Source organism: Pyxicephalus adspersus, chromosome 5 (assembly GCF_032062135.1).
Source record: "Pyxicephalus adspersus chromosome 5, UCB_Pads_2.0, whole genome shotgun sequence".
In the NCBI taxonomy this organism is placed as follows: Eukaryota; Metazoa; Chordata; class Amphibia; order Anura; family Pyxicephalidae; genus Pyxicephalus; species Pyxicephalus adspersus.
In genome coordinates, this window is record NC_092862.1 from 115,044,891 (window position 1) to 115,060,311 (window position 15,421).

Here is a 15,421-nt window from a genome sequence, read left to right on the forward strand (position 1 = left end):
TAAATCAAATTCAAGGGAGTGTTCAGACAAAAAGCAGCTGGTATACCTAAATGAGGCACATGCTGCAGAAAAAAGTGGTACAAATGTAGATTCAAGCACACCACAATAGCCTCCGTTTTCTGATCATACTGCCCTGGTTTAGGAAAGGTACAGAAACTTCTACTGTGAGCTTTAGCAGTAACCATGGGATGTTAGCCAAAGTCCTAGATGACAAATTTTCAGCCAGAACTGCTGAATAGCCTTATGAATACTGATACTGATATGTGTCCTATGCCTCAATACATATTCACAGAGTAGTGGCATCTTTACAAAAGGAAAGAACTTAAGCACCTCTATAACCATCCATTAAACTAGGGTAGAATAATTACAACTTAGACAAAGCTGCTTAGTTATTGTCTCAATCAGAAAACACAGGTCAATATCTAATCTTTGTTTACCTATGAAAGAAAAGCAGAAGAACCAAAGCCACACCCTGGAAACAATAATACTAATAATGCTCTCGTTCTCTATGAACTTAAAAAAGGCCTTTGCACACAAAACGCAAGGTATGCTTAAATTGTCTGGCCACAAACATTTATACTTACTTCACTCCCACTTTTTACATTTCTCAATAAAGCAGCACCATCCTTTAATGCAAGATTCTTGGAGAATGCAGAGTAGGTGAAACCCCATGGAAAAGATAATTTAGCCCCTTGCAAGCATGTCTCCTCATGAGATGTTGGCTACTTTGTATGCTCCATGATCTCCTTGGAAGGATTGTGGTTTCACCCTCACATAGATGCCAAAGGCAGAAGACAAGCAGAAAGTAAGTATAACTAACTTTTCTTTACAGGTACAGTTTATACCTTCCAACAGGAGTTGATTTGTGAATGGGGAGGGACCCAATATAACAATATAAGACAATATAAGTGGACCTTGCATTTTCCTGTAAGCTCTAAATTAACTACTATTTTGCTAAATTTCCTTCGTGCTGTTATTGTACTTGCTTTGTCTTACCTTACCTGTGAAATATACACTTTATACAGCCAAAACGAGAGGTGCTTCTGAGATTACCCAAAACCTAAAAAGTTTTACTTGATCTTTTGTGTGATTACCTTGTGTGATCCTTAAGCCTCTAGGACCCTTCTATCTCCTGTGAGCTTCATGCTTTCTGTAATTCTTGACGATTCTTTTGCCATCTGTGGCTATTTGTGCTTCCATGTTCCTGCTTGCTTTCACACTTATCAACTCCTGCTCAATCCTAACTGCTTCTGTTTGCTGCCCACCCTGACGCAGTGCTGACTGTAGTGACTTCATATCCTAAATAAACTTGTGTGGGGATGCGTTTTACCACACAAATACTGGGCGCACAATGAGGCAGATATTTTCAGGCCTTATGATGTAATACTGCACACAGGCAGATCAAAATAATTTCTGGTAGCCAATGCCAAGTTGTACTGCACATACACAGATTGGCCAGCTATACAGTTCCAGTTCTGTCAGAAGTGCAGAAGTACTGCACATGCATGAAATGAACGCTGTCTCCTTGTAATCCTTGGGGGTCCTGCATGTTGCTGTGGCAAACTGTATAGGACCCTGCAAGGCAACGCAGCCATCCAAACAAACTGGAAATTTCTGCAAGTTGGTTAGGAAGGCTGGAACATGAAGCAAGCATGCACACATGGTAAAAGTGAGAAAAAGGAGTACATTTTCCTGTACTGTTGTACAAGCTCCTCTCCTATACTGAATGGTTTACGTAATTTACTCCACTCCCACGATGTGCACAGACGGCTGCAAGAAGTAGGTAGAGCCTGCTTCAAATCATGGATATCAAGGACATTCAAAATCATCTAACCTTTTTCTTCCCTGTCTCATTGCTCCTGGCCGCCCCTTTTACTACTTTGATTTCAGTTCTTTTTATTAATAAAGGTCAGCATGTGTATTTGCTAATACAACCTGCTTAGGAACAAGCACTGCTCAAGACTAATACCAAATTAAGGCATTTTGATATACTCCCGAGAGCTTGCCAATGCCTGTATCAAGGCGGAGGGCTCTTCAGAGTAATACCAAGAAAGAGTAGTAGTGAAAGGTTTTCAGAAAGCACAGCACCCACCTGCCCTCCTACCACCCATGATCAGCCGTCATCATATATAGAAGCATAAAGACCGAGCAACAACACTTTTTAATCTCATGTAACAACATGACACAGGAAACCTTTACCTGTGTGTGCAAAAGCAGGGGGTCTCCGGTCCCACAAGCTTACAGTCCATCCCGTTCGGTGATCTCCAGCTGACAAACAATCTGTTTTGCATTCGAATTGGAAGTACTTTTTTCTTGTATTCTTCATATTCTTCTGGGGTGAAAAGTTTTCCTCCATCATCTTCACCAACAACTCTATTAATAAAACAAAACAAATCCAGTCAGAATGAGGGAGGATGTTACCTATACCTAGTTTCACAGTAAATTTAAATTTTGTTAAATTAATTATTAGTTTGTCTGCATTATAGCAGCAAGGATAAGTTACGATATTTCAGGTTTTTATTGCAGTCTATAAAAATCTTGGGGAGATGTTATCCCACTTTTTATCCCTGAGCAACACAAGAACTGGCACAGATTACATCAGTACAATAAAGCATGCATCTAATAATAAAAAGAAGAATAACTGTATGAAGCCTATTTATAAAGCAGTAAATCTGACATTCAGAAACATCCCCTGGTGGAGAATCTTCTTTTTAATAGCAGTGATTGATTCTACACCAGAGAATTTTTGTGAATGTCAGATTTACTGCTTTATTATTAGACTCCCTATGTTTATATGTGTGAAATGTCCAGCTTTTCTTTGTTTAGGCCACATTAATTGTATACTTAATACAACACACATAGTTCACACATAGTATATATGCATTGTGGTATGTTGCAAATCATTATTCATTGCATTTGTGCATTATGTGTGTTTTGAAAAGCTCCCCAATGAACAACATGCATTGCAGTGCACTGCACTTATTTTCCTGAGTTATGGTGCGTGGTAGATGATTTGGTTTAAACGAGCAACCTGAGGCAGTGTGTCCTAATACACATAGTGGTGTATGGACCCACTTACACATACACGTACAGCTTCAGTGTGATCATGTGTTCCCATAGCATATTACTGTGTGCTTCATTAAGGAAGTCAATTTATTTAAAGCGTACCTAAACTCAGAATTTTTACTTTAAATAAAAGGGTAGACAACCCTCTTTTTTAAAGGACAAATTTAGTTTTTTTTTGTTTTTTTTTTAAGTGCAACACTTTTTTAAAAAAAAAACAGCCCCGTCCACTTAATTCTCGATTGCAATCAACAATGAATGGGAGCACAGAACCTCCCGGGATACCTACATCACGCATTCCGGGAGCCTCTTGGCTGCTCCTTCTCCTCGGGCATGAGCAGAAGGAGCCCTTTCATCAATAGAAAAAAAAAATTGACGATCTCCCACATGCGCAGTGAGATCGCCAAGTTTTTTTCCAATCTACTTCACCCGATCTAGCACCTGGGCAGTGTGATTCAGGAAGAAGAACCCGGAAGAAGAGAGGTGAAGATGCGTCCCCTCTGCACCGGGCCGAAGACAGATACCAGGATGACGCTGAACCTGATGGAAGAAACCTCCCGACGGATAGATTGATCTGCGGGATTGAAGGTAAGTGTGATTTTTTGGGGTTTACTTCCGCTTTAACTGGGTTGTCCAATACTCCACAGTGTTCTAAAAATTGGACCTGCACTATTTTCAGGACTACAGGTTTGATCGCATTCCAATAAAAGTGGACCTAAAATGAAAAAACAAGAAAAAATCATCCGGAGATAGTACTACTTCACAATAGAAACATGCAATGTCTATTTTGTCAAATAACTTACTCCCTAGTTTCAGCTCTAAACTACACATTGCATGTGCCATGTAGTAGTAGCCATGTAGCGATGTGCCATGTAGTAGCTTAGAGCTCGGGTCTGTACCGCCACACACAGAGATAATGTAAACCCTGTGCCCGGGTTACAACATCCAGTGAAAGAAGAGGGTCGCCATCTGCATGGAAGTTAGGTATGGAGACGACAGTGAAGATGGCGGCACCCTAGGACCTAGACGGGTATGTTCCATAATAATTATGGTATCACCTCATCATCCTCCAAAGAATTTATTTCTGTTTTAAAAATTAATGGCATCAATATGAACATGCGGGATGCATGTTACTGTGCATGAATTCCAACAGCACATGTGTGGGCCCTAAAGACTCATTCACACCTTAGCAATGCAGAGTATTTTACTAGATGCTCATGCATTACTATTTGCTTTGCAATGTGTTATAATCGCAATAAGGTGTATGGCATTGGGTTCCTATGATGCCGTTAACATAAAAATGACAACCCAGCACACCAACACATGTTCTGCATTGCCCCACATACTGAAACAAGCAAGTTGATGACAGGCATTGGTGGTATTTAGCCTTTAAAGGGGAACTAAACTGAAAAGTCCCCCAAAATAAAAAAAAACACACCCACACATTCCTGTACATTCATGTCTGCACTGCCGCCATACTGACAGTCCGAGGTTCTGTCACATTCACCAACCTTTGTGTATAGTTCCCCTAACCCCTCCCTGCCTGGTGTCTAACCATATCCTCCTCACAGCCAAACCAAGAGTGGCCCTTCTTCCTGGCACCTAACTTTTCCTTCATACTTTGTCTAAACTTACCCCCTCTTTTCCTGGTGCCATATTATAACCTTCATCCTTTTCTTTGTACCTGTCTTTTACCCTGCTTCTTATTACCTAACATTGATCTCGGTGTCCAACCTTTACTCCCTTTCTGGTAGCTAACCCTCCACAACCTGGTTCCAAACCTTCATCTCTCACCTTGGTTCATAACCTCAACCCCTTACAACTTGGAGCCTAACCCTAACTCCCCTTTACCTAACTTAACACCTTCCAACTTCCTAACCTTCATCTCTCATTTTGATTCTTAAACCCCTTACAACCTGCTGCCCAACCCTAACCTCCCTCAACCCCCTGCAACCTGGCGCCAAACCTTCACCCTGCTTGTTACCCAACCCTAATCCTTCCTATTTGGTGCCTAACCTCAACTCTCAGTGCCTAAACTTTACTCCCCCACTTAGTACCTCTGCAACCTGATTACAAACATTCCTCTCATCCAAACTGGTACCTAACCCTAACTCCTCATCCCCCTTTGCCTAAATTTAATCTCTTCCTACCTAGTGCCTAATCTAACCCCTTCCAAATTGGTGCCCAACCTTAATCCTTTCCAACCCAGTGCTTGAGGAGCCAAACCCCAACTCTCAGTGCCTAACCTTTTCTCCCTTTCTAGGTGCCTAACGTTCACCCCCTTTTTCTTACCTAACCCTCTGCAACCTGGTGCCAAATCTTCACCTTTTATATTGATTCCTAACCTAACCCCTTCCAACCTGGTTACTAAACCCCCTCCACCTCCATTACCTAACCCTAATCCCTCCCTACTGTGTGCATAACCTGACCCCTTCCAACTTTGTACCTAACCTTTACCCTCCTTAGCATTTTCCATTTTGAGTTCAACAACATTGACCAGGATAACAATGGTCATTGTATTACATGTAGTGCAGAATACAAGACATTACCAGTCAGCATACAGGAGTCTTTATAAAACAATGACCATGTACAAATGACTGTGTACTTATGAGACCAGGCAATGTTTTTCCATTTTTCTTCTGCCCATATTTAGGAAGCCCATGCAAATTGTAGTCTTGGATACCTGTACCTGGCGGACAGTGGTACCCAGTGATTCTGTAGCCCATCTGCTCCCAAGGTTTGATATCTTAAACTGCACTTCTGCATACTTTAGTTGTAACAAGCGTTTTTTTGAGTTACTGTTGCTTTTCTATCAACTCTGACCCATATACTCAGACCATTCTCTGGCATCAACATGGCATTTTTGCCTGGCATCAATAAGGCCTTTCTCTGTAATGCCTAGAGATGGTTGTGTATAGAAATCCCTACACACCAGTTTAGTGTACATTATATATCTGCCTGAAATTCCACTTTACTTTTTTTGGTATATATGAGCTACTACACTTGGATGACACTCAGGAATTTTGACCCTGTTTTCTATTATAATTATTGTTTTATTAACATGTAAGTGTTTCACTTTTCTTCTTTACAAATACACTTAAACAGAAACAAATGTGTATAATTTTTGTGTTTGTTTTTTATTATACAGCTGTTGTAAATTGTTGTTGAATGGCTTTGCTGACAGTTTGGTAGAAATTCTCTTCTTGGATTCCAGTACTGTAAAAAGTTGCTCGTTTGGGTCCTTGTATTAAAAGTATTATAGCTTTGTATTATAGCTAAGGCTGGGTCTACATGAACAGTTTTAAAAACGCATATAAATGTTCCTACCATGTTTATATGCGTTTTTATGTCATTTTACAAGTGGTTTAAAGCTTAAATTTAAACTTTTATAAACGCCTATGACATGTTTTACCACGAATTGCCGCGATTTTACATAAGCGTTTATAAAAGGTTTATTTTTAACCCTTTCAGGGAATGAGTACAGGGGTACATAAAACCCCTTACTCATTCCCTGAAAGAGTTAAAATGTGTGTAAAAAATTGGTCGAGGATTTAATGTTTATTTTATTAAATGTGTGTTTGTGTAACTAAACTTTTTTTCAGGTTATCCCAATGACAGGATGATTTCCATGGCTGCAGTCATGACATGAGCACAACCCTGGGATTCCTCCTGACAGTGAGGGATCGCAGGGCACTAGGGGTTAAATGAGGACAAGGCTCTCCATTCACCCCTAGTGCTCTGTGATTGGCTGAGGTTTTACGTTTCTCAGCCATTCAGCACTAGACTTGAATGGGGAGACTTGAGCCCATTCATCTCTAGTGCTCTGTGATTGGCTGAGAAATAGGAAACCCTGATGACAGCTCAAGCATCATCAGGATTTCCCTTGCTCCTGCCAATAGGGGAGTGGAGCAGTCAGCGGTGCTCTGCTATTCTGACAGCTCCGCTCTCCTGATTACACCCGCTGGCCTAGAGGAGCTGTGACATGTGTTCTGTATCTATAACACATACTACAGCTCCTCTAGGGCTGCAGGAGTAATCGGGGGAGCGGAGCGGGAGAGGAAAGGAAAATCCTGATGATGCTTGAGCTGTCAGGGAATGAGTAAGGGGTTTTATGTACCCCTGTACTCATTCCCCAGGGTGGGATGGTGGAGATCTGGGAGGCTCTTTATTAAAGGGGGCTTCCAGATTCCAAAGACCTGCTAAAAACGTTTTCAATGGAAGCTTTCATAAAAAAGCCTAAAAACGCTTGTAAAAGCCTCCATTGAGTTCATTGAGTTTTTATGCGTTTTCCTGCGTTTATCCTGCGTTTTAGTTTTTTAAACGTTGCAAGCAACGTTTAAGAAATGTCCTGGTGTAGATTAGCCCATTGGAATGCATGAGGACTTCAAATATGGGCTTTAAAAGCCTCAGGTTAAACGCTGGGGAAACAGTCCGTGTGGACTAAGCCTAAAAGGACTGTGAGGGAAGGGAACTGAAACTGACTGTATTCCACCTCCCAGCCAGTTTATGAGTACTGAAATAGGAAATAAAGTCCCACTTTTCACCTGTGTGATTCAGGGGGGTGGATATTGCAAAAAGGGACAGGCGATGTCCCTTCTACAATAACTGTTTTTATCTGCCTGATCCTTGTCTAGTTGTCATTTTTCGAGTTGCATATGAACCTAGCGATCCCAACTTCCCCTATGCTTGTTGGGAATGAATGATTTCCAGCATGCTTACCTGGAAGTTGTGTGATCCAGGCCCAGTCAATCAATATGATTGAAGATCATCTTCAACAAGGTGAGTCTAGTGGGTTTAGTTCCGCTTGAATAGTGAGAGGTAAATTCAATATCAAATGTTCCCCTATTCCTAGAACTACCAGGTTTTTACCAGGCTTTCTTTGGGTGATAGGGAATGCATGTAGCAAGTCAAAAGATTAAGACTTGTAAATTACATTGGCAAATATATTTAACCATTGTTGCTGCTGTGTGTCAATTACACAGGATGTATTTTAAAAAATGATAATAGGTATACATTACATGGTTTAAGAGAACAATCATTTTCTTATGTAGAGCCAATGGGGACCTTCATTTGCTAAAATCTACCATTGAGGATTGCTGTATTTTGCCACCTGTAATATCACTTTCAAAAGCAGAAGGCAAATCATAACTTTCAGTTTTTTGGTAAATGTAATACTGTGTAATAATGTACAATAAACTCCAGTATCTGCTTAAAAATATAATGGTCATGAACATAACCAACTAATCATTTTAGAAGATCCATAATATTTTTATGACTGTTTAGTGGAATGGTAATATATTGGAATGAAACAGTTGGCTATCTAGCACAAAGGATTTAGGATGGGATTTGTGAATATTTCACTCTCTGTTCCTGTAATCCCAAACAGCTAGATGTGACATTTTTGCTAACATCTGTTAAAGATTTATCATTGCACTCACAACATTGCACGTCACCCTCAGCTCCAGCAAATATTGAGCCTCAATAAAGGAAGGATTTAGGTCACATGGTAGTCTTACACCTCCCCTCGGGGTCTGGAAAGGTAAGTTCCTTAAGCAGTCAACAATATTGGAAGGCTGCCCAAGGTTAATAGGCCAACTGAAAGCTTGTTGTGACATATAAACATATAGTCTGGAATCTGAGAAGAACTTTATGGAGAAATGGGTCCCATAGAAGTTTGCCAAAACATTTTTCATGTGGTACTAATAATGTTTTGTTTGGTGCAGGTGCTAGGCTTACTCCCACAACTGTGTTTTGTATGTTGGGTGGATGGGGCAAAAGAATTGTTTTGGATTATGTCCACCATTAAGTCACCACCTTTATCCTTCTTCAAACTGGGATATTAATGATTGCCGTATTTATGATGTTATGTCATCCTTAGAATTGGAGCAATACCTGGGGAGTTTTAATTGAGGGGATTAACAAGGCATTACAGCAAAATAAAAAAGACAAAAAATGGGATCATTGACCAATATAAGTCAGTATAATGTACAAAATATGCAATACAATATTTAAAGAACAAAAATTATTGCAAGACACTACATATCTGGCTCATCAAGATTTCAGGAATTTTAGGTTTTGGTAAAGGGAGAGAAAAAAGGAAAAAGTAAGGGAAAAAAAAGGGGAGGGTAAGGCGGGAAGGTAAAAAAGAGAAAAAGGCAGAAGGAGGAGCAACTTCATCATTTATCCTGTGATTACTTAAAGAAATTTAGTTTTAAATATCACTAGAGGTCATTGTTGCTCAATACTAATCAGACAATGCAAACACTATACAGTAGTACTATCTATTTCTAAACCTCTTACCTGACCCCACACTGCAAGTGGTGAAAAAAAATGTACACAAATAACAGTACACTTGTAAGGCCCTGGTCCAGCAACAGGAACAAACAGGAAACAATGACAATATGTGCACAACAAATACAGTGTAATGCACCTGGGCACACAAACCACAGCACACAAGAATCTCTTTTATCAAGCTTTATTGTCGTCAAAAAACAAGGCAAAGGTCTTTCACAGATGATCAGTCCAATAACCGTGGTACAGAAGGATAAGGCAAAGGCAGGTCAGGAATAATCCGAGGTCAGGGTAGGCAGCAGGCAAGAGTAGTCAAAAATAATCTAAGGTCAGGGTTAGGCGGAGTTCAGGCAAAATCGGATATCACCCCAGGTTGCTATTAGTAATGACAGAGATTAGTATGAACCAACAAAGAGAACGCACCCAAGCACACTGTACACACAGAGGCTTATAGCGAGCAATGGTGTTCAGGACAGGTTCTCCTTACATGGCCAAAGTGCCCAATGACCTTGTGCCACCTGGTGCCATTTGATTGGAGGATGACTGAATCCCCTGCGGCCCCAGTGGTGAGGCAGCTGAGTGCCTCGCCCCCGGGGGGTACAAGAGACACACGTGGTAGCATGCACACCTCTTCCCACAGCACCCCTGGGACGTGCCCTACTTTGCACGTCCGCAGAAGTGCTGGGAAAAAGAACATCTCTGTTCACATCCATAGGCATGCTGCCTGGCCGAAAAGTAGGTTGGCCAGAGCAAAACCCCTTGCCAGCAGGGAGAGACGTGCTGCGAGCAGTGCAGCAGCCTCGGCCACGCTGCCTACTGCAGCGATGTCTCCCTCGCCGGCTGTGATCCACAAGGATGCCTGTGGGTTCGCTGGACAGGTAAGTTCCTTACATACAGGAGCCCTTTGAAATAATAAGGCAAATCAGGCAAAAACTATAATTTGAAAATGGTGGTTGACATTAGAACATTCATATAAACCTTATCCTGGCAGCAATGTGACTGAAGAATGGCATTTAAAAAGGTTTTCACCAAAACAAAACTTTAAAATCTTCCAAAATAAAATTTCCACATTGGATTCATTTAGAAAAAAATGTATCTATTATCAGTTAATTTTTTGTATATTGTAGATAAACATCGGGTGAAAAAATGTATAAATAGGCCCCAACAAATTGTAAGATTAATTTCTACCACTGATGTCATTATACTGATTTATGAAAAGAAAAATATTTTCAGAATAACTTTTTTGCAAAACTAAAAAAAAAGCATTAAGAGCATTTAGGAAAAATTACACAACCGAGAAGGCTGATTTACTCAAAAAGCTGAATTGAGAATCTTCACTCAAATTGTGTAAATATTCACGTCTATTATCCAATCATGTAAAAAGAAAAATGAATTTCCTCTACACGTGATTACATGATTGAAGTGAATATTCACATATTATTTACTAATATGCTTTGATTTATTGCTCACAAATGTTAGTAAATTTACTAACATTTGTCAGCATTAAATCAAAGACTACAATATATTTCCTCCTGTGCTATTGTCTGTGTCTATATGTCATTTGCAACCCCTATTTAATGTGCAGCTCTGCATATTATGTTGGTGCTATATAAATACTGTTTATTAATGATAACACTGGTCAACAAACATTTTCTTGCCAAACAGATTAAAGTCATTTTAGGTTATGTTTGATGCACAGATTCCAAATATGGTATTGGTTTTGCTACATTAGCTCTAGTTTTTGAAATAATGACCTCAATATTAAACTCATGGAAAACGAATGAAACATGAAAATTAAGCAAAGTCAAACTAGATATGCCTACGTATACAAAATACATTTTTGAAATAATGTCAATATATTCTATATTCAGTATATTTACAGAACTAATCACAAAGAAGTATTTAAAAAACTCAGTTTGTATGATTTCCCTTTATGCTGATGATCAGGACAATCACGTTGAAGGCTCCAGCAGTATTCTGCCATCATGTGTCTATCCCATCTGCCCTGATACCTTTCTTCCATCACATTTATATCTTGATGGAACCTCTCCCCTTGTTCCTCACTGAAATCACCAAGGTTTTCTGGAAATTTTTGCAAGTAGCTATGAAGATAGTGTACCTTTATGCTCATAGTAGCACCAAAATTTTTAAAGTTTAGGAGCAAGTTTTGTACCAATTGTTCATAATTTTGTGCTTTATGGTTACCCAAGAAGCTCTTGACAACCATGACATAGCTGTGCCAGCTAGAAGCTTCAGTATCAGTCAAGTAACTTTTCAAATTTGAATCATTTATCAGTTTTCGAAGATTCCTGCTTTCAAGTTTCAGTACTTATTCAAGGGAAGAATCTACAAATGTATTTGAAGCAATCACCGTCCTTGTTCAGAGCTCTAATAAATTGCTTAATTAATCCCAACTTTATGTGTAGTGGAGGGAGAATGATTTTTTCTTTGTCAACCATTGGCTTGTTAATGATGTTCGCTGCACCTTTTTTCATGTTTTCCCTTGGAGACCATGTCACTTTTTTCCAGTGATCCTGCTTTGCTCTACTATCCCACAAGCAGCTAAAACATTGGTACTTTGTGTATCCACTTTGCTGTCCAAGTAGGATTAAGAAGTTCACCATTTTTAAATCAACATATATGGACCATTGGTGTTCATGATAGCAAAGCTTTTGTAAGACCATTTTGATATTGTCATATTCTTCTTTAAGTTTTATTAAGTGACCAATTGGATTTGATTCATAGCAGTGACTATTAAGCAGTAAAACGGATTTCAAACTTTGAGTGGAACTGTCTATGGAAAGCCGCCAGTCTTCTGCTCGGTATTCTGGTACTCCCATATGGGCTAGTAGTCCAGGGATGTTACAACAGTACACGAAGTCTCCATCGTCACTGAAACATGGTAGGAGTGTCATTTCTCTTCTCCTAAAAACAGTTATTGTAACTTCCGGTCTCAGGCAGTTCTAGTCTTTTAGTCTGGAAGCTAAAAGTTCATTTCCTTCATATTCACTGCTAACTCCTGGATTACACTCCAAACCCTGTATATCCCCCATGTCAGATCTAGGAATATCATGAAGTGTACTGAACACTGGTATGGGAACATTAGCACCATGCGGCACAGGTCATCTTGCTGATTCCAAATCAGGGTACTCCCACTTGTTTTTCCTGTAACGATTTAAACCTTTTACTTTCACAGCACAAAAATAACAATCATTATGATGATTTTGGGGCTCTCCCCATACCGTAGGTACACCAAATTTCAAACTTAGCAGTTTTCCATTTTTTCCACTGGCATAGACACTTTACACAAGTTTGCATACCATATGGGGAGCCCAATATTTATCTTGGTCCCACAGTTTAATACCAAAATATGTAAGATATGCTTGTTTCACAAATTCTGTAATGTTCCTTCACTGTTTTTGCTTAGAATATTCACCACAAATGTAACAAAATACATTACGGTCATTTGAACATCTTCTTGAAGTACTCATATTTCTGTAAAAAAAAAGAAAATGTATGAATAAAAAGAAGGCAAATGAAATTTTTGATGAAAATAATGCTACATTAATATATAAAATGCAAAACATCAATAAAGATTGATAATAATATGCTGTGTTAACATTTGTTGTTGGTAAAATTCTCTATTCCGATTCCTGTCTCACAAGAACTAAAGCCAATTCAATGAAACTGATGTCATTTCTGGATTCAGCACACCTAAAATACACTAAACATATCGAAAAATCCTTGGCAAGTGAATTTTTTTTGAGCTGTGTAGTTCTTGTCCTACAATTAAATAAACTTGTCTGGTTTGCTGCGGAGAAAAATTTAAGATACTTTTGCCACAAGGTGGCAGAAGAGATCTGTTTGCAAAAATGTCTTCACCAAGCAGTGAATTGCATTTAACTAAAGCAACAATGGGTATATCAATGTTTGTCCATAATATAAAAAACTATATCCTGCAGAAATACAGCCACACATTTTTAGTATTTCTCTAATGGATAGCAGTAAAGTTTATGGAATGGTTTACAAACAGTCAGAAAAATAAGGGCACACATGTTTGTCCCAAGGACTGGAGTTAAGGACTGTTCTATAGTATTCCTCTCCATTAATTCTCAGGTAACTACATAAATCATTTATGGAAAGAAGAAAAAATGGGCTTCAAGTAAAAATTTTAAATATATGATTTTTTATGCTTTTGGTCGCAGTTATTTAAGTTGATGACAGGGTCTGATAAAAGAAACTGTAAATAAAACTCTGCATGTATGGTGACGCTTTGACACCTCCTGATATTAACAAAGCTTGTATTCCCCTTCCTGCAAAAATGGGGACAGTATGCAACATTAAAATATGTAGGTGGCAGTGGCAACCTCTGACACTACCCAAAATTATTGAAACATTGCCTCTCACCAAATCTTAGTGAGTGTTTTCTTGGGGGAGCTATTTGCTAAGGGTGAGGAAAGCTATGTAAAGGTCCACTGGTTTGCGTACTTGGATATTGAGGTGAAACATAGAAGTAGTTGATCAGATCTTTAAGTATTTAGGAATGAAAAACAATTCATGTGTGTATTTAAGTGGTGGTTTCTGGAACACTTGATGTAAAATTACTAGTGGATCAGGACAATCTTAACTTTTAATTTAGAAGTTCCAGGAGCATGCCACCCAAACCCTGAAATTCGGCTGTTTTTTAACACCTGACATCTCAGAACACTGGTCAGGAGCATTGTTAATTAAACAGTACAGAAAATAATTTTTTTTTATTTTCTCCTAAAACACAAAATGTTCCAGGTGCCATATTACTACTATAAAAAAGTTGTACTTTTCCTGAAACCAATACTAAATTAGGATAGGATGGACTAAAATAAAAAAAATGAAAGTCAGTAAATATGAGTATAGTAAAGTGTGTGCGGACTTTGTTTTAGTATATTTTCATTTTGGTTTAATCCATATCAAAGATGTAATAAATTGTAGCTTATGCATCCTAGGAGCTGGTTATATTCATTCTCTTTTTCCAGACTCCTTTATTTTCACCTGGTGATTCTGCAAATAACACACGTCCTACCCCTGAGTGGATATTTTTACTCCCTTACTGTATCTATGGAGAGAGACAATGACACACAGGCTATGCTTGGTTTAGGTTGGTTGCATTGTGCTGTTCCTCCAGTCTACAGCAATCTCTGGGTGTTTTCTTACAGCTAGACTCCCGGTTCCAAATGAAATTTGTTTAAATTATATTAAACCACAGCCCATTCCCTGTCCTGTTTCTGCCTCTGCCACACTCATTTAAAAAATATGAATATTCATATTCTTTCTTTATGGTGACCTAAATTGTACCTGTCAGTCATTTGAAACATTTTAAAGACTTGCCTAAGACTACTGAAGGTGCTGTAAGATGTCAGGTAATATAGTCCAGCGAGCCCCTTTGATTTTGGATCATATTCTTTCTATAAACTCAACTATTACCAACATGGGGCTGCCAGCCTTCACTACCTTTCTAGCGAAGACCAACTATAGGGAATCCCTACTAAAAACCAATTTATTGGGGAATCCAAGGGAATCCCTGTGTTGGTGGTCATTGGGGGAAAACCTTTTTATACTGGTAGCCAGAGTGTTCATGCATAGAGTTGGCTAGAAGACAATCCTTATAGACTGCTAAAAAGATCAAAAGTGTCACACAGCTGGCTCTGCCTGAAAATGTTGGCCCCAGAACAGAGGAAATAAATCAACAGTTACAATAAATCAAAAGGAACCCCTAGCAATCTCTTGAGGAACCGTAGATGACCATGTTTGCCTCACAACAAATTTCTAACTACTTAAATAGGGAACTTTTGTGGCCAGCAAAAACATTCTGATTGTACAGGTGAATAATTGGGTAGGACAGGGGGGCTTATCTATGAGAACAGAGACTAATGGATAAAACCAAGAAGTCAGTTAAATGATTTTGTATTAAAGTGAATACTGGATCAGAGGATAAATACACAGTATAAGGCTTGTCTAATATTTGTAACAGCAGATACCTTGTGGTGCTGGCTTTTAATCATCTGGAAAGATTGCTTGTTTCCAAAAAGAT

The 15,421-nt window shown here is 39.0% G+C and overlaps 1 protein-coding gene across 1 annotated transcript in view; it reads right to left on the minus strand.

Moving 5' to 3' along the window:
• The window catches only part of FAM221A (family with sequence similarity 221 member A), a 15,430-nt gene extending 13,061 nt beyond the window's left edge, over positions 1 to 2,369 (minus strand). Inside the window, exon 1 of the mRNA XM_072412513.1 lies at positions 2,200 to 2,369. Coding sequence (XP_072268614.1) covers positions 2,200 to 2,291 — 92 coding nt within the window. The 5' untranslated portion in view covers positions 2,292 to 2,369. The remainder of the gene's footprint in view (positions 1 to 2,199) is intronic.
• Between the last annotated feature and the right edge of the window lie 13,052 nt (positions 2,370 to 15,421).